Here is a 20,778-nt window from a genome sequence, read left to right on the forward strand (position 1 = left end):
TTTCAGTGTCGAAGCCACTGTATGAGGTAGGGGAGGAGTGTAAAGTTCATCTACAACAAATTCCGCATCCATCAGGACACTTGACGAAAAGAAAGGTGTCATCAAATTCTCTCTCTCTGAGACTGAAATAGGATATGTTTCTTCCACTAACTCGAATCTTGAGTAGAAACTGAGCACCGAAGTGGCCTCGACGATGATAACTGCGAGGGAAGTGCAATTCAGCATAAAACAGGAACTCGAGGAGTCTAGCTAATAACATCTTTCAACTCTGCTGGAGGTGTGATCTGAGCCGGGGGGAAAAGGGGGAGGGGGAAAGGTATATGGCGGCCGTTCTGGATGGGCGGAGTTCCCGTGAGTGATGACCAATAACAGGAGTTCTTCCTCTGCGAGGAACACGACGATATAAACTTAGGACTGGTAACGAGGGAGGCGGTGCCAAGGAGCAAATAGGAAGAGGAAGAGAGTACCTTTCATGAACTTTTGTTTCTTGATGTACCTGGAGTTCCGCCAGATATAGAGCGGAGAGAAATAAAAAAGGGAAGAAGGTTGCTTGGCGCCCCAAGCTGCTACGAACTCGAGTAGGTGGAACCCAAAGTTCTGGAGCCATCCTTTGACCTACTTTTCGCCTTACGACATTTTACTGTAAGGCTGTCTAGCCACGCCTATTGACCCACTTTTGAAATGCCTTACGACATTTTACTATAAGGCTGTCTAGCCACGCCCATTGACCCACTTTTGAGTAGTAGAGTAGTGTCCCGGTTCTGCAACAGAAAATGGGGCTCGGTGGGGCTCGCAGTGTTGCCAACTCCTCACTCGAAAAAATCACCAAGGTTTTTTTTTGGACTAACCTAACCTAAAGCAACGAGCTGGCAACCTTGCTTGAGGTATTTTCTTGCAGTGTTGCCAACTCTTACTCGAAAAAAATCACCAAGGTTTTTTTACTTGGTCTAACCTAACCTCAAGCAAGGAGCTGGCAACACTGCTTGAGGCTTGCCTTACAATACATAAAGCAAGGTTGCCAACCTACTGGTACTTTTACCATAGCCTTTTACAAGAAAAAAAAGAGAGAGAGAGGGAAGAGTTAAACAACCGACAGTTGCCAACTCCTCACACGAAAAAAAATCACCAAGGTTTTTTCCTTGGTCTAACCTAACCTAAAGCAAGGAGCTGGCAACCTTTGCTTGTGCAATCAGTCTGGTTGACCACCATCAAGTGGAGATCAGTGTTACCAACTCCTCACTCGAAAAAAATCACCAAGGTTTTTTCCTTGGTCTAACCTAACCTAAAGCAAGGAGCTGGCAACCTTTGCTTGTGCAATCAGTCTGGTTGATCGCCATCAAGTGGAGATCAGTGTTACCAACTCCTCACTCGAAAAAAATCACCAAGGTTTTTTTTCTTGGTCTAACCTAGGCCGTGTCCGGATTGACAAGCGCTCCCTCCCATTCTCCCCCGTTGCTCTCGCGTGCCGTCGAAATCAAGTCCAAGTCGTCCGAATCTACATGTCCCCTTGTAGTACGGTTGTCACTTTTCCCGCCAGGTGTCAGCCCGAACTTCACCCACCGCGCTCTGGAAGCAGAAGGCGGACGTCAAACAAACATGACAATGATTTCCACCTATTTACTACTCATATTGAAAATGTAACACGGTATTTCACCATTTACAATTTTTCTACATTCAGTATTATCGATAAAATGTTAAAGTATAGCTGAGTTTTACATCGTCTAATCAGTAAATGTTGTCTGTGCAAAGTGAAAGTTAAAATATGGCTGCCAAGCGCAGGGTCACAGCGAGTTCAAGCGTGCATCTGTCGCGCCTCTCTGCTCTCGCCTCCGACTCCACGTCTGTCGCGAATTCGGACAACGGAGGTTGGCTGAGTCCCCGGATGGAACGGTGCTCTAGGTGACATCTGCTGCCGATTCGGACGCGGCCCAAACCTAAAGCAAGGAGCTGGCAACCTTGCTTGTGCAATCAACCCGGTTGACCAACACCAAGTGAAGATCGCAGTGTTTCCAACTCCTCACTCGAAAAAAAAAATCACCAAGGTTTATTTTTGGTCTAACCTAAGCTAAAGCAAGGAGCTGGCAACCTTGCTTGAGGCTTGCCTTACAGTGCATAAAGCAAGGTTGCCAACCTACTGGTATTTTTGCCATAGCCTTTTACAAAAAAGAGAGAGAGGGAAGAGTTAAACAACCGACAGCCCACCTACAGCCTTTTTTGGGCCAATGTTTGTATATCGTGACTTTTGTAAACCTACCTCTCTCGGGAACGATGTGCCACACACACGCGCGCGCGCGCCTGTATTGTGACGCGAGCAAACAAAATAATAATAATTGTTGTTTTTTTAGGATTTCTGGCCTCTATAACCCCGCCAGGAGTGCGTGGTGCCCAACACCAAAAAAGTTCTATATAATGGTCGTGGGGCTATCAAAGTCGCCAACAATGCCTCTGTAGAGAGTTTTGTGAATTATTAATTTTTTTTTATTTGCACACCGAACTAACTTACATTGTATTTTATATAACTTTGTTGATTTTTTTAGTATGTGGCAATTATTTTACGAATTATTTTTTAAAACTGCTCTGTGAGCCTCTCGTTCTTCACATCGTGGACGAAGGACTTCTCTGCAATCAGGATAACGCTGCATAGAGTATCGGCGGGCAAGGCATCGTGGAACTCGCAGACGACCTTGATGTTGGTGCGATCGTTGACCACCACCTGCTTCCTCTTAGATGTGTTGATGACGAACATCGGCCTGCGGATTTTGAATTCGCTGGGCGTGTAGTACATGTCCACATTTCCCTCGGTCACGCGTTTGTAAGCCGTGTAAGCTTCGTAAAGTTTGAGGTAATCGTCTTTGGTCATGTCGAGGTTGTAATTCTCGCGCGGGAACACTTCGTTGCGTCCATTCTTGAGATAAACGTTCTTGATTTTGCAGTCGTCGAATTTGCTGGAATCTTTTTCCTGGTTGTTATCGCGCCCGGTCTGAAAGAGCACCACGACGAAATCTGGCATGTCGAACTGTATGTTGTTGAACTGAGTCGTCACGTCGAATTCCATGTGACTTCCCGCCGCCAACTTTTGCACGCACTGGTAACTGTGAAAGTGAATCGCCACCTGCGGACTTTTCAAGATCTCTGCTTTGTACTTGAGGGCGTAGTTTGTTTCGTATTCCACCACAGGCATTCTCAATTCCATGCTTCGGATGACGCATTTGGCTGCTTCGGGTAAAGTGTTGGCTATCGGCGTGCCGTCGGCGTTCAAGTTGGTGTATCGCATCAGTGCGTTGTTGTCGTTGGCCGCTCTTCGAAAGGTGACGCGCAGTCCCCCCTTCCACATGATCTCCTTGTAGTCCGAGAAGAAACCGGGAAGCAGACGCATGGGAAAGAGCACCGTGTGACTTGTCGTCGATATTTTGGTCCCCGCTTCGAATCCCCCGGCCTGATAGTATGCTGCGTCCGTTTTGGATAATTTCAATGTTCCCACTGCCGTCGACGTGATGCCAGGATAATCGATTCTGTCGATGACGGTACCGTGTTTCCTCACCTCCACCTGCGAGAACAGGTGAGGCACGAAGTTGTCCACGAGTTTCAAATTGGCATTGGGCGGAAAGGCTTCTCCGCTTTCTTTCTTCACCACGTCGAATTGAAGGTAGAGGTCCGCTCTGTGAGGATGAACGAAACCGTCCCCTACGTCCACGTCGTATTCGATCTCCCTGTTCGCCTCGTTGAGATTGGCGAACGTGCGACGGTTGGGAGGAAAAGATTGCAATTCGTAACTTTCGATTTGCTCCATTTTCACTATGTGTGTTATTTATTATACGCTGATCTCCACGATGGCAGTGGTCGTTGCACCTGCGAAATCCACCACCTCTCCTTTCTCGTTCGTCACCACCAACTCTATGTCGTCTATGCGGTTGCGACATACTGGAAAATAGATCGGTGAAGAGGGCGTGTAGATGATCGGTTCCATGAACTCGGAACTTGGTTTGAACGTGGCTATGATTCCCGTCTGCTTCTGACTTCCTAACAATCCGTCCGAGGATTTCGTGATCATTCCTTCCGCCACGTTACAGTGTACGTTCAGAGTCTCTATGGCTAGAAATTTAGGAATATTGACTGCTACGTGCTTGATGCCAGCTTCGAGTTTGGTGTCGTTGTCGAAACCTAAAAGTTCTCCCATGGTGCCAAGGTCCACGGTCTCCGTCGCGGATAGGATTTCCACTCTGTGCGTGACCGAATTTTGAGAAAGGTACGTGCCTTTGGGTAACTGAGCTTGCAAAGTGGAAAGATTGTATTGACCTGGTGTGACGACGATGTGTTCGCTTCCGACGCTAATTTTGTTGTTGTGATGCGTGACGTTAGGTATGAGATACATGCTGTAGAATGCACGCAGAGCCACGGATTTAGGATAGACGATGTCGTCGTGCAGCGTGAGTTTCAAGATTGAAGATTCGCTCGTGAGATGGAACACGCCCATCGTGTTTCAGGTTCCACAGTGCTTTCTGGAAATCTTCGATCGTAGGGTTATTTATTTTAGAGAGAAACGCGAGCACGGAAAGGCATAGGTGGCCGCAGTTAACATCGGTGAAACCCTGGATGCGTTTGTCATTGTAGTAGAGGTTGGCAACACTGAGATACTTCACCAACCTGGCAGGCGGTGTGCCACCGAACGAATCGAAAACAAATGCATTGTTATCGTCAATTTTGAGGTAGCATATCCAATGTGTACCAGGATTTTTGTAACTGTCCAGGTTGACCACGCCATACTCCTTTTTTTTCACAGCAGAGGGTAGAGAATCGGACATGAAAACACCCTTGAAGTTCCTTATTCCCAACGGTTCGATCAGAGATTCAATATCGAAGTTGGACAGGGCTTCTTCTTTTTTTTATATTTCTTCAAAGCATCGAGATTGCTTTTTTGCTTTTTGGTCACACCAGTAGTGCATATTAGGCGTTTCAAAGTAGTACTTGGCAGGTATCCTCTTTTTTTACCAATTGAATATCACTTTTTGACATATTTTGACAATTTTTTGTCGATGTTTTAGCGTTTAGCAATGTTTTTAGTACAATTTTTACTATACTCATTTTTCCCCCACTCGTACTTGGCAGGTATCCTCTTTTTTTATCAATTGAATATCACTTTTTGACATATTTTGACAATTTTTTGTCGATGTTTTAGCGTTTAGCAATGTTTTTAGTACAATTTTCACTATACTCATTTTTTCCATTTATACTTGGTAGGTATATTATGATCTTACGTGATACAACTTAACCTATCCTTTTTTTACGATTATTTAATTTTTTTACGATCCTAAGTGATATAACTTAACCTATCATTTTTTTATTTATGCACTGTTTGAACGTCATCATTTGAGGATCATATTTTGTAGGTATTTTTTTTTTATCAATCGAATATAAGTTTTTGACATATTTTGACAATTTTTTGTCGATGTTATAGCGTTTAGCGATGTTTTAGTACAAATTTTCACTGCACTTATTTTTTCCATTTATATTTGGTAGGTATATCACGATCTTACGTGATACAACTTAACCTATCTTTTTTTTTACGATCCTAAGTGATATAACTTAACCTATCATTTTTTTATTTACGCATCGAACTAACCTACAAGGGACTCTGTTTTGTTTTAATATTTCAGTATTATAAGGTTTTCACAAATTTTATATAACCTAAAATGTGTTGGATGTTGATTTTTAGTATGTGGCAATTTTTTATGAATTTTAAAACTGCTCTGTGACCCTCTCGTTCTTCACGTCGTGGACGAAGGACTTTTCTGCAATTAGGATGACACTGCATAGGGTATCCTCGGGCAAGGCATCGTGGAACTCGCAAACACCCACTCTACAAAAATTCTACTATATGATCTTTCACTGGCTAAGCTAACCTACAAATAGGAATTGGCAGCACTGACTTATAAACCCACTGGGTCTTCTTGGCATGTTTTTTCATGATGTGTTGCCAGGCTATTGGGCATCTTGGCGTATACAATGTATATATTTTGAGAGGGGGGTTATAACTTTTTATGCTGTACGAATACTAAAAACTTGACAGTGACAACCAACAGAGTAAATAAACCTACATGCAGAAACTAACAACACTAGTTTCTGACAGTGAATTTGAAATAAAATATTAAACAAAATACATGAGTAAGCACTGTGATTACAAATAATACCAGTGTTATGCCCCCCCCCCAACTCCAACTGGACAACTGGGAAAATAATTGTACAACAATTTGTACCTAATTGTACAATACTTGTACCTAATTGTACAACATATACACAGACATAAAAAAGAGAGCCTTCCCGTAACTTACTTCATGCGCAATTTAATATGATTTTACAACTGTGAAAAGAAAGCATATGTGTTCCGTATGCACACATTTATTCTTATTTTTCGAAGTTGAATGGAAGCACGTGTTTTTACGCTCTCGTAATACTGACCTTGCCCCAGTGATTTTAAATTGCTTCCATCCGGTTTTTTTTTTTCTGTGCTATTTCCGCGTGCTCCCAATATTCGCTTTCAATAGACAGAAAGGAGTGTTAGTTTAGCAGGTTCCGAGTTTACAATTTATTAAATTAAACAATAATTTATGTAAGAATATACTTGTACTTACCGAACACAAAATAATAAAAGCACATGTGAATATTTGCGTGTGTTCATGTTATATGACGACTGAGTAAAAAAAATAATATTGACTCCCCGAAAGATAAAAGTTCCTGGTTCGACATCAGATGCATGCAAATTTTATGTTTTGCTCTCCAAAATCTTGATTTTTATGTTTGTCCTATTTGTCATACAGCAGAGGAGAAGAGGGGAGAGGGGAGGGGGAGGGGGTACTATCAGCGCCATCTATTAGCAAAACAATAGAAATAAAAAAGTAGGTCAAACTTTTTCAACACCCAAACATTTTAAACGTGTTCGTTTAGTAATACGATCTAGCTGAAGATGTTTGAAAGAGTACTCCTAGTCGACGAAGCTAATTGCTAGGGCCCATATATTGCTAAAATGTTCTTTAATTTACATATTTCTCATACCGCCATATGTTGTTCTAGTTGACTTCTTCCAAAAAAATGCTAATTAGCGAGAGTTAATTAAGCAAGGCAAGTAAAAGAAGCAAATAGAGCAATATGTGGCGGCGTGGAAATATGTAAAAATTCGATTCAGAGGTGGATCGAATTAAAATTGGAGGATATTTTGCAAAAAAAAAAGAGTGGGTGAAGTCAGATTCAAAAAGAATGCCACGTGATTATTTTGATTCAATAGCTTCGTCTAGTTTGCTGCATTTTTTAACTGCACTCACGTGTTTAGTTGGTTACACGGTGCAACCTATCTTGTTGATTTTGGGTGTCATGTAGTGTATTTGGTGTCTGCACCACGTCTTAGAGAGGTGTAATATGTGGTGTGGTGTATGACCACGTGGTGAGTGGTTAACTAATCAAATGAATGTTTAAAGCAGCAGACAGGTATTTGTTGAATCTTCTGAACTTGAACACTGCTATTTGTCTACTTGGTTGAATGTTATTTTTTTTTTTCACCAGCCTGACACCGGGATACACCTGCACTGCATCTAATGTCAAAGAAGTGCAGCGTACTAGACGAGGATATTAAATTGCATACTGATCTATTGCATGCTAACCAAACCTCTTGGGAGGTGGGCCACGGGTCCTCCACATGTATGTATGTATGAAATGCGATTTGGGGGAGGCCAAATTTTTAAATTTACAGCTTAATTAATCTGCATGCATGCTTAATGTTTGATTTTTTTTGTTTCTAGTTTGACATGAGATACACACAATTTTATTTTTTGAAGTACAGTTAATATTACCTAGGTTAATCTGTGACAAACAACTAGCGATCGACACGACCACCTGACACACAGACACAGAGAGAGTGAGCAAATTTAAAATGTGATCTATCGTGAATTAAACTAAGCTTTTTCACCCACCCACATATAGCCTTACAGGTGACTCAAAAACAGAAATTGGTCATAGCGTGACAGGTTGATCTATCGTGAACTAAACTAACCTCCCCTACTCATACATACACACTATGTCTTACAATAAGTAAACCTGCTATATCACATGTAAGGGCTGACGGTTACCAACACACACAAGATGTATTGCAAATTTTATTAACCTACGACATAAGCCATGGACACACACACACCAAGCCTTCCAGATAGGCTATAAGCAACTCACTTCTTGCAATTGTATAACGGCTACAGCTAGCAACACTGTTTGAGCTGCTTTCGACGAGTAGTGTTACCAAACTTATTTTTTTGCAAATAGGCTCTACAGCTAGAGGCTTGAAACATATACTCTACCAGAGTATGCCAACTTACCTCATGTAAAAATATTACCTAGTACGGGTTAAACTGTGACATACAACTAGCGAACGACACGACCACCTGACACACAGACAGAGAGAGTGTGATACAGCTTATACGCAGTTTTTCCTACACACGTACTGGGTTTAAAAAATAACTTGCAACAACGATTTCACTCACCTCCTATCATATAATAAAATTACCACAGGTTTTTGATACTTGCTGCCAGAACATGGTGGTTTTAGACTGGAAATTCAGCCTGATTATTTTATTTGTGCAAGAGAAAAATGATGATGCCTGCATTTGGAATATACAATTCTTCTTACGGTATTTTGCGTGCCCCAGTAACCTTGTTTTCGATTCACGGAAGCTATGACGTGTATTTCCTGTTTCCCGAACATGCGAGAACCTTTCACAATGTCGCATCAGAGTTGGTTGTGTATATAAATCTAGTCTTGGGGAATGGACATGAATATAATGTCAAAATTATTGCATAACTTAAAAAGAATATTTATTGCACTGTGCTTTCTAGCAAAGGTAAATGTGGAATGCCCCGGCCCCCTCAGAGATTCGAATACTGTTAGTTAAACAGCAAGCATTGTCATATGGACTGACGATTATTATTTTTTTAAAAAAACAGACCTCGTATCTATATTATATCATCGCTATAGGTGCTCCATGTTATGCGCAGGAGAATTTTTAAAAAATGTCTTGTTTCTCGAACCTGTGGCCTGTAGATTTGTTTTGTTGGCAACAGAAACAGAAAATGACACCATGTTATTCTATACTGATATACTGATAGTCAACAACTATGTCGAAAAGCAATGATGGGGGAGGGGGACTTGTCTGTGTTGGGTCTTATTAACAACTTCACGGCTGTACCTGCACAACTCATCGACAACAAATCAACAATGTTAGGAAATGTGTGCATGGCCCCCGAGAATACAATTTAAAATCACTGATGTGATATGAACCCTCTTCACGTGTGTGTATTTGAATATGCGAACATGAGGTATTTTGAATAATCGAGGCGGACAATCACAAAAACAGCTTGCAACGGTATGGAGAGTTCAAACTTCAGACGATTGTTGTTAATCTACGAAAAGCCAAGGGGCGAACGGAGATCACTACGAAAATTGTAACGCGAGGCTATTTTGGCTAATGGCAACGATGAGGATGAATAATAGTTGTTTTGATGAAATTGAAAAAGTGGGGCACGTCTGCTTCGAAGTGCATCACACCAACAACTACAATTGTCCCTCTTCCCCACACGAGGCGATTAACAGAGGTGTATTTTTGCCGGTCTACGACTCTGAGGGCTCAAGTTACAATGTTTACCTATAGCTGTACATATTTAAAAATGACCTGAGCAATTAAATGTTACAATACCGATCCTGATTTTTGTCGGATGACGTAGGTTGCAATCCCACCCCCGATGGGGCGTATAGACTTAAATGTTTCCATAACATGAAATACTGTTAATGGAAATCTATCGTTTCTAATGTAAAAATCATATAACAAGAAAAAGAAGAAAATAAATGTTGCGAGCAAATACGGAGCCTCAACCCAAACACATAAATAATCAGACAAGATGTCAACGGTGCGTTCATAACTAACAAGTGATTATTCAAAAATTGAAATGGTGCAGGGGGGAAACAACCAACTAACTAACTAGGCTTCTTAAACCCGAGGACAGCAAATACAAGCCTATCCTGATCTGAGAAAGATCTCTATCTATTTTTTTTCCATCCCAACCGATTTTTTAGGTCTATTCAACCCCTCATGGTACACGAGTTCCCACTGCCCTGATGGTGGAGGAAGCGAATCTATTTGGACATGAAAGAGCATTATGTGTGGGAGACTATAATTTATACATGTGGTTGCTTGGATGTTTACAGAGGATGCCATAGCTCGTGTGATTGAGGCATTTTATTAAGCACATATTTTGATGAGTGTAAAGAATTAAATAAGTCACAAGGGGCTGAGGCATGGTTCGAATTTCTCGATCTAGGTATGGATGCAGACAGACACGAAGTTTTGTGTGTGGACACAAATGATAATGGAAAAATGCCGTTCACCCCGATAGCATAGTGGTAATGTTGTTCTTGCCTCGTTTCCATTGACAACATAGTGGTTACACTGTCCAATATTAAGAAGTTCTCAAAATTATTCAATCACTCTCTCTCTTCTTCTATATCATCTCGGTAACCAAAAAAAGGTTTTCTCAAATGTTTAGACGACTACGAAAACGTTGAAATGTAAAATATTGCTGCATTGTAATCAAAAAAGAATTTGTTGAATATGCATAACCTAAAATAAAATTCAAGAATTAATATAGTTAAATATTTGCCACTCTGAAATGGCGACGGCTATCATAATATTATTTTCAGCAGGATAATAATGACAATATTATATATATTAAGGATTAGGCCCGAGGGATTCTTATTCACTACACTCGTTTCTAACCTGTCCGCACTGGAAACCGAAAACACAAGTACGAGACACTAACTTGGGAGAGGACATGCAAAAAACTCTGCGGGGGCTCATCTTAAAAACTTCAGTAGATGTTTGTCATGGAACTCCCTCCTTAAATTCGATTCGAAAGGCACAAATATTCCGGTTCTTGAATAAGAAGCGCGTATGCCTTCGGAAAGAGAGAAGAAGAAATAAATAAATCAACTTATGCATATTCTTCATGTACGTACGCTTGGTGACAAGAAACAGTATTTTTTTTTCTCTTCAAGAAATTGTTTTCAACTTTTTGCTAGGTGACCCAACAGGAGTGGACGAAATAGCTTATTCATTCAAACTGGAAGCTTGCTTTTTTTTCAACAATAGAAAACATATTATTTCCAGTGAAATATCGACTCAACTACCTAGAATGGCTACCACGGGCTTGGTGACTGAATACTAAAAAACTATCGAGCGACTTACTTTACAGCAGTGTCACTTAGTTTCAACAAGAACAGTTCAAGGCTTCCCGGGTGTCCTGCAAGGTTCGGTATTTATTTTTTTAATAGCAAGCAGATGAACTGGCCTTACAATATGAAGACCCCTCTCACTGTGTCGGTTGCAGTTATTTTCTGGTAATTATGTCTTGCCGATGGAGCTGTCGCTTTGTAATCATACTTAGGAGTTATTTTTTTTATTTTGCCTTTCGCGACATGTTCGACTAATCGTGACAATACGTTTCAATTTTTCTGCATAAACGTTGATCATCGTTTATCTTGTCCGCATCGATTAATCTTCTTATGTTTTTTTTTGTTTTTTCGTCGCGTCCATCTCTTCTGTTATCACAATCGAGACTTCTAGATTATTATTTTTTCTCCCTGCAATTTTAGAAATGTAATTTTTTATGATTATTTAGCGAACGCCTGAGACATTTCAGCAAAATGTCGATTATTCAATGGATGTTGTAAGGTTCCATGTTTTTTTCACTATCTCTTGTTTGGTCGATTTTGAATTTGGGAGTTATTTTTTTTATTTTGCCTTTCGCGACATGTTCGACTAATCGTGACAATACGTTTCAACGTTTCTACATAAACGTTAAAACGTTTCAACGAACAAACGTTTGTTCGTTGAAACGTTTTAACGTTTATGTAGAAACGTTGAAACGTATTGTCACGATTAGTCGAACATGTCGCGAAAGGCAAAATAAAAAAAATAACTCCCAAATTCAAAATCGACCAAACAAGAGATAGTGAAAAAAACATGGAACCTTACAACATCCATTGAATAATCGACATTTTGCTGAAATGTCTCAGGCGTTCGCTAAATAATCATAAAAAATTACATTTCTAAAATTGCAGGGAGAAAAAATAATAATCTAGAAGTCTCGATTGTGATAACAGAAGAGATGGACGCGACGAAAAAACAAAAAAAAACATAAGAAGATTAATAGATGCGGACAAGATAAACGATGATCAACGTTTATGCAGAAAAATTGAAACGTATTGTCACGATTAGTCGAACATGTCGCGAAAGGCAAAATAAAAAAAATAACTCCTAAGTATGATTACAAAGCGACAGCTCCATCGGCAAGACATAATTACCAGAAAATAACTGCAACCGACACAGTGAGAGGGGTCTTCATATTGTAAGGCCAGTTCATCTGCTTGCTATTAAAAAAATAAATACCGAACCTTGCAGGACACCCGGGAAGCCTTGAACTGTTCTTGTTGAAACTAAGTGACACTGCTGTAAAGTAAGTCGCTCGATAGTTTTTTAGTATTCAGTCACCAAGCCCGTGGTAGCCATTCTAGGTAGTTGAGTCGATATTTCACTGGAAATAATATGTTTTCTATTGTTGAAAAAAAAGCAAGCTTCCAGTTTGAATGAATAAGCTATTTCGTCCACTCCTGTTGGGTCACCTAGCAAAAAGTTGAAAACAATTTCTTGAAGAGAAAAAAAAATACTGTTTCTTGTCACCAAGCGTACGTACATGAAGAATATGCATAAGTTGATTTATTTATTTCTTCTTCTCTCTTTCCGAAGGCATACGCGCTTCTTATTCAAGAACCGGAATATTTGTGCCTTTCGAATCGAATTTAAGGAGGGAGTTCCATGACAAACATCTACTGAAGTTTTTAAGATGAGCCCCCGCAGAGTTTTTTGCATGTCCTCTCCCAAGTTAGTGTCTCGTACTTGTGTTTTCGGTTTCCAGTGCGGACAGGTTAGAAACGAGTGTAGTGAATAAGAATCCCTCGGGCCTAATCCTTAATATATATAATATTGTCATTATTATCCTGCTGAAAATAATATTATGATAGCCGTCGCCATTTCAGAGTGGCAAATATTTAACTCTATTAATTCTTGAATTTTATTTTAGGTTATGCATATTCAACAAATTCTTTTTTGATTACAATGCAGCAATATTTTACATTTCAACGTTTTCGTAGTCGTCTAAACATTTGAGAAAACCTTTTTTTGGTTACCGAGATGATATAGAAGAAGAGAGAGAGTGATTGAATAATTTTGAGAACTTCTTAATATTGGACAGTGTAACCACTATGTTGTCAATGGAAACGAGGCAAGAACAACATTACCACTATGCTATCGGGGTGAACGGCATTTTTCCATTATCATTTGTGTCCACACACAAAACTTCGTGTCTGTCTGCATCCATACCTAGATCGAGAAATTCGAACCATGCCTCAGCCCCTTGTGACTTATTTAATTCTTTACACTCATCAAAATATGTGCTTAATAAAATGCCTCAATCACACGAGCTATGGCATCCTCTGTAAACATCCAAGCAACCACATGTATAAATTATAGTCTCCCACACATAATGCTCTTTCATGTCCAAATAGATTCGCTTCCTCCACCATCAGGGCAGTGGGAAAGCTCGTGTACCATGTGGGGTTGAATGGACCTAAAAAATCGGTTGGGATGGAAAAAAAATAGATAGAGATCTTTCTCAGATCAGGATAGGCTTGTATTTGCTGTCCTCGGGTTTAAGAAGCCTAGTTAGTTAGTTGGTTGTTTCCCCCTGCACCATTTCAATTTTTGAATAATCACTTGTTAGTTATGAACGCACCGTTGACATCTTGTCTAATTATTTATGTGTTTGGGTTGAGGCTCCGTATTTGCTCGCAACATTTATTTTCTTCTTTTTCTTGTTATATGATTTTTACATTAGAAACAACAGATTTCCATTAACAGTATTTCATGTTATGGAAACATTTAAGTCTATACGCCATCGGGGGTGGGATTGCAACCTACGTCATCCGACAAAAATCAGGATCGGTATTGTAACATTTAATTGCTCAGGTCATTTTTAAATATGTACAGCTATAGGTAAACATTGTAACTTGAGCCCTCAGAGTCGTAGACCGGCAAAAGTACACCTCTGTTAATCGCCTCGTGTGGGGAAGAGGGACAATTGTAGTTGTTGGTGTAATGCACTTCGAAGCAGACGTGCCCCACTTTTTCAATTTCATCAAAACAACCATTATTCATCCTCATCGTTGCCATTAGCCAAAATAGCCTCGCGTTACAATTTTCGTAGTGATCTCCGTTCGCCCCTTGGCTTTTCGTAGATTAACAAAAATCGTCTGAAGTTTGAACTCTCCATACCGTTGCAAGCTGTTTTTGTGATTGTCCGCCTCGATTATTCAAAATACCTCATGTTCGCATATTCAAATACACACAAGTGAAGAGGGTTCATATCACATCGGTGATTTTGGTTTAGTATTTAATCACAACAGCAAAACAAACTTCACAACTGAAGTTAAGTGCATTTTGCATACATGCAGAAACATAAATTTACGCCCCCGAGGTGGTTGTTGGAAGACTATATACAATAAAACACACCGCCCCATTCTTTACAATAATAAAAATATTGAATAAGTAAGCAGTAAAATAAAATCCTTTGTTTCATTTTGATGTGAACAAAAATTATAGTTGATCTGAACCCCCTTGTCCAAATAAAGAGTAAGCTCCGGTCCCATCTGGAGACTGCAAAACTGATATGTATGTCTATTCATAAAACCCAAAAATTTTAACATCCATGCACATTACCGTACTGTGGCTGTTGCGCCCCACACCCATGTGTAATGTTTTATTTCTCTTGTTGGCTGAATGCGAAGATGCTCGAGACTGCTTTCAAAAATTATTTTCGGCCTCGCTTCACGATACAGCCGTATGCATGTAAAACTAGTATATCACACACAGGCAGAGGGGGGCAAAAAATAACATTTCTCTCTTTCCCTCGCTTTTGCCCATCTTCCAGTGTTCGTCTAGATAGCGTAACTAGCAAAAATATTGAAATCGAAATAAGAATTATCCGTTATGGTCTCCCCCCCCCTTCTTTGCATGCATGTTGCGCTGACATGTAAATAAGCGCTATGCTTTAATAAAAAGAACAACCATTGTACAATTGTATAGGTCCTCGTCCATCTCATGCCAGGGACTGGGTATATCTTGTGTACAGTTTATAGTGGCATCATATTCCTTCACCAGATATCAAACTCGAGAAACTTGCAAGACAGCTCAGGTTATAATTTATTACGAGGTCTGTTTTTTTTAAAAAAATAATAATCGTCAGTCCATATGACAATGCTTGCTGTTTAATAACAGTATTCGAATCTCTGAGGGGCCGGGGCATTCTACATTTACCTTTGCTAGAAAGCGCAGTGCAATAAATGTTCTTTTTAAGTTATGCAATAATTTTGACATTATATTCATGTCCATTCCCCAAACTAGATTTATATACACAACCAACTCGCTCTGATGCGACATTGTGAAAAGTTCTCGTATGTTCGCGAAACAGGAAATACACGTCATAGCTTCCGTGAATCGAAAGCAAGGTTACTGGGGCACGCAAAATACCGTAAGAAGAATTATATATTCCAAATGCAGGCATCATCATTTTTCTCTTGCACAAATAGAATAATCGGGCTGAATTTCCAGTCTAAAACTACCATGTTCTGGCAGCAAGTATCAAAAACCTGTCGTAATTTTATTATATGATAGGAGGTGAGTGAAATAGTTGTTGTAAGTTACCTTTTAAACCCAGTACGTGTGTAGGAAAAACTGCGTATAAGCTGTATCACACTCTCTCTGTTTGTGTGTCAGGTGGTCGTGTCGTTCGCTAGTTGTATGTCACAGCTTAACCCGTACTAGGTAATATTTTTACATGAGGTAAGTTGGCATACTCTGGTAGGGTATATGTTTCAAGCCTCTAGCTGTAGAGTCTATTTGTAAAAAAAATAAGTTTGGTAACACTACTCGTCGAAAACAGCTCAAACAGTGTTGCTAGCTGTAGGTTAATTTTCCCCGTTATACAATTGCAAGAGGTGAGCAAGAATAAGAGAATAAGAGAATAAGAGATTAAGAAGATGAGAGCGCGCGCGTGTGTATATGCCACATCGTTCCCCCGAGAGAGAGGTTTACGAAGGTCACTATATATAAACATTTTTTGGTCCCCTTGATTCCAGCACTCCAACTTCATCTCTAATATTGACGACAATATTCTAAAAGTAGAGAGAATGAGAGAATGAGAGAATGAGAGGATGAGAGAATAAGAGGATGAGAAGAGAGGTTTACGAAGATCACAATATATAAACATTTGGTCCCAAACTTGGAAAATTACAATAAAGTGCACTCATCCTTCAAGAATGAGAGAATGAGAGAATGAGAGAATGAGAAAAAAGGTTTACGTAGGTCGTGATATATAAACATTTGGTCCCAGACTTGGAAAATTACGATAAGATGCACTCATCTTTCAAAAAATAAGAAAATAAAAAATTAAAAAGATAAGAGGATAAAAAAAAAGATGGGAGGATGAGAGCAGGATGAGAGGAAGATGAGAGAATAAAAAGAGAATGAGAAAGATGAGGAGGATGAGGAGATGAGAGCTCATCTTTCACTCATCACTGCCTTTTTGCGCCCGTGAAACGTCGTCAGCGTACTAAATGAGGCGCGGAGCAGGGAGAGAAAGTGAGTTTTTCAACTTTTTGTGGTCGTTTAGTCAAAAAGTCAAAATTGTTGTCAGATGCACAAAAATACTCTACTTATATACATACATACATATATACCGTGCGTTCATTTCGATCTGCAGCCGAGAGATCGGGAGAAGCGTGGCGGGCGGCGCTGACGGAGATGCCGACATTTGCGGCCTGTAATGCCCGCTTATTTTTATAGACATATGCAGACATTTATATAAATATTGCAAAACGATCACTAACCTGTGTTATAACACGCAAACGTTCTTCTGTAATTCATCCAAGTTCTGCTCTTATATACACAAATAAATACGCTATAGAAACGATGTTAAGAGCCACAGATAATAAAGCATTTTAATCAAAGTTTTGACCAGTAACGTTCTGCTTAAGTTTATATGCTTGAAAGAGTTTTGTGGCGATGGGGATCGTTTGGAGGTTTCGAATGTGCAACACTGTATCAAGATTACGCTGTAGACGAAACCGTTAAAAGTCAATGGTGTTCGTGAGCTTCCTTGCAATCCGAAATCTCCGAGCTCGAGTTTTCTTGTTCCTTCGCGACTAGATGAAGACAGAGCTGTGAATATAGTGGCGAGCAATTTAAACCAAGAGCGTGTTAATTTCGTACTGTGCGCAAGAGTGTTATTCTTGGTTACTTGCAGTTACTTGTTTGTGTTATTGCAGTGTGTATGTGTGTTGTGTCAGTGAGACGATTGGAATGACAGCCGCAAGGTTCACGTTAGAACAAAGATTTTTTATGTATGACACGTACGTGAAAACAGACTCGTGTCGAGACGTGTGTAGGCAATTTGTACAGAAATTCCCAGGCGTTTCAACTCCACATAGAGATACGGTTAGACATCTTGTCCTTAAATTACGAGAAACTGTATCGTTAAATTTTAAAACACCTAAGCAAAAACGACGGATTCTAACCGAAGCAAAACTCGATGATATTGGTGCAGCGTTAGAACGTTCTCCAAACAAACCTCTACGCCGTGTTTCACAAGAGGTGGGCGTGTCAAAATCATCGGCACATACAGTCACTAAGCTACTAAAATTAAAACCATACTCTTATAACACAGATTAGTGCTCGTTTTGCAATATTTATATAAATGTCTGCATATGTCCATAAAAATAAGCGGGCATTTCAGGCCGCAAATGTCGGCATCTCCGCCAGCGCCGCCCGCCACGCTTCTCCCGATCTCTCGGCTGCAGATCGAAATGGACGCACGGTATATATTGTATTATTATTTAGGAGCAATAAGCAGAACATGTTGAATTTAAATTCTGATGTACCGTACTTCTGGTGCGACGTTCATTATATTTAATTACAGAACTAGGTGTGTTCAATATCGAAATGTTACTTTAGTTAATTCTTCTTCTTCTTTCTCTTTATTACTCCTCTAGGTTCGTCCGCCTCCTTTGTCGTTGAGATGACTATCCATCTTCTTCCGCCATTGGAGCCGTTGACCTGTAGGTTGCTTCTTAGTCTGACTCTTTACCACTAGCCTGCCCAGCATGGGAGACCCTACCAGTAGCTATGCTACCGCTGGTATAGCCTAGTGGATCATTAGAGCACGCAAGCCTCACCACCAACTACAAGGTCCTGCAACCACTAGGTGGGGCGTTAGTTAAAAAAGTGGTAATATTTAATTACATAATTATTTTTTAAAAAATTTCATTGTATTTTGACGTTTAGTAAATTTACATTGTTTCACGTAAAATAATATTTTCACTACTTTCTTCAGAATACGATTTCCATAATTTCGGATATGTTTAAGTATGTGAAAAGTATTGACGAATGCAGGCTATATCAGATTAGTTATATATTGGAAGCACCAGTGTTCTCTATAAACTCGCTAAAAAAATGTACACAAGCAACTTTTTATCTAGCGCGGGGCTCTGAAACATAATGCACATACTCTCTCTCCTTCTCCCTCTCTCTTTCTCTCCCCCCCCCTCTCTCTCTCTCTCTCACACACACACACACACACTGAACATGATTCAATATGCATGTAAGGGGGTTGTTTGATTGGTACGGATATTCCATTCTAATTGGCTAAAATAATCTCTCCACCCCCAAAAACCATTCTAGAGCATGCTGGGAAATTATATATTTATAAAGACTACACGGTAGTAAATTTATGTCACAAATTACAAATATTATTTTCGGACACCAATCATCCGATGTCTCTGCAGTGTATTGAACGTAAGAAACATACAAAATAGACAATAAGTTCGAATGCAATTCTTACCGTTTTTAGAGGACATTCGCACTTGTCAATGCCATCTGCGCTTTCAACTATACTTCTAAAATAATTTTTCTCATCGCAAAGCGTCTTGCACACATTATCAACGGTCACTTGAGGGACTGTTTCGCAGTTATCTCGGTCGCCAATTTCACATCTTTTAAAGTTGAACACGCCCTGAGGAAATAAGAAAAAATAAATCAATGCTCATTCAACTTTCAGATGTAACCATATCGTTTCCGCAGGAAATATTAGTGGGGTGATCGGAAAAATGTTAAATCGTAGGGTAGTGTTTCTACTTTGGAAATGAGTTGTGGGGTGAAGGAAGGTGTAAGTGGCACTACTGTTCCACATAATCACTGTACCTCTTGCAGCACTTCTCACAGCTGTGTCGGCCACCTGTTCTCCTGGAAGAAGTAAAATTACCCCTGCATAAAATACAATAATGTCCATTGTGAACATTCCCCAATCTCGTTACATTTTCCCCCTCATAGAATTAGATTTCGTTCACCTCATAAATGTTTGTGAGTGTGTGTGTCGGGGGGGGGGGGGTGACTTACAACAGTTTTCATCTTTCTGTTGAATGACAGGATAACACTCCACTGTGTAGAAGGCATGGCCCTTTCCTTACCGTAAATGCCATGTAGTGTTTGGCGTTAGGCATCACTATTAACAGTGGGTCCATGTTATTCACAGATTTATGCCAATCGTTATTGAAGACACAATACACAAATCCTTTAATAATTGGGGTATTTCATCAGTAAAACGCCAGATGCGTCCCATAAAATAGCATCCAGAACTTTATCTGGATGATGGAATCACTTTGAACATCTTACTGAAATACTTCAAAGGCACGATACTATTTTTCCACTTGCTGTCTTGACATCGCAGCTTCACCATAAAGTTCAACCAGTTTGCTATGAATCCATGCAACCGAAATATTTTCGCCCATAAAATAGACTCTATTCCTGACTTACACGACCAATTTTCCAAACCTACGGCCATTTTGAAAGATCATTGCCTACACGTGCAACGTGATATACATGATATCAGCGCACACACATACTCCACTACAACTACACTGGAATTTACATATAGCCCTTGTAGCCATTTTGTCTGATCACCACCTAGTATATTTCAACTTCATATTACGCACTTTTTCCTCACAAGGTTATTAGCTATATATTTCAATACAATGTAATAAAATAACGCTTTGAATATCATTAGGATTCATGTCCATCACATGAACATCAACCAGAGTTGGGGACTAACGGAACGCAAGTAACTTTCTTCTTCAACACTTGCGTTGGTAACACATTACTGAAACTATATTAAAAAGTAATTGTAACGTTACATCTTTATTTCATGTTTTCTTGCGTTTACTTGACATGTGTATTTACCAGGACTAAGCATGCCTTCTTGTCTTGTAAATCGTGTTTCAAACACGCTTGCATGCTTCAGATTTCTAAAAAGCTAGCAACAGATGATCATTGAGGACTACAAGTGGTAAATGTAGAAAGTGCCAAAAGCGAGAGTGTTGGGAAATCCCAAAAAACTGTTTTTCTACTTACAACGTTTACGATTTTCACTCATCCTCAACGTAAAACCTATTTTGATACTTGAAATAATAAATTTATTTTTATGAAATGTTCATTCTTGTGTATAGAAAAACATGTTGCATTACCTGTTCCTGTTTGTAATGTGCGTTTTTTTTATCTTGTTAATATTGTTCATTTAAATTAC

At 39.7% G+C, this 20,778-nt stretch overlaps 1 protein-coding gene across 1 annotated transcript in view; it reads right to left on the reverse strand.

The window, feature by feature from the left end:
• Positions 1 to 245: 245 nt before the first annotated feature.
• The window catches only part of LOC145979532 (uncharacterized), a 30,536-nt gene continuing 10,003 nt past the window's right edge, over positions 246 to 20,778 (reverse strand). Inside the window, exons 3-4 of the mRNA XM_083112493.1 lie at positions 19,042 to 19,212; positions 246 to 383 (exon numbers count right to left, since the gene is read on the reverse strand). Of these exons, the coding sequence (XP_082968619.1) occupies positions 246 to 383; positions 19,042 to 19,212 (309 nt within the window). The remainder of the gene's footprint in view (positions 384 to 19,041; positions 19,213 to 20,778) is intronic.

Source organism: Lepisma saccharinum, chromosome 1, assembly GCF_977018435.1.
Source record: "Lepisma saccharinum chromosome 1, izLepSacc3.1, whole genome shotgun sequence".
Lineage (NCBI taxonomy): Eukaryota > Metazoa > Arthropoda > Insecta > Zygentoma > Lepismatidae > Lepisma > Lepisma saccharinum.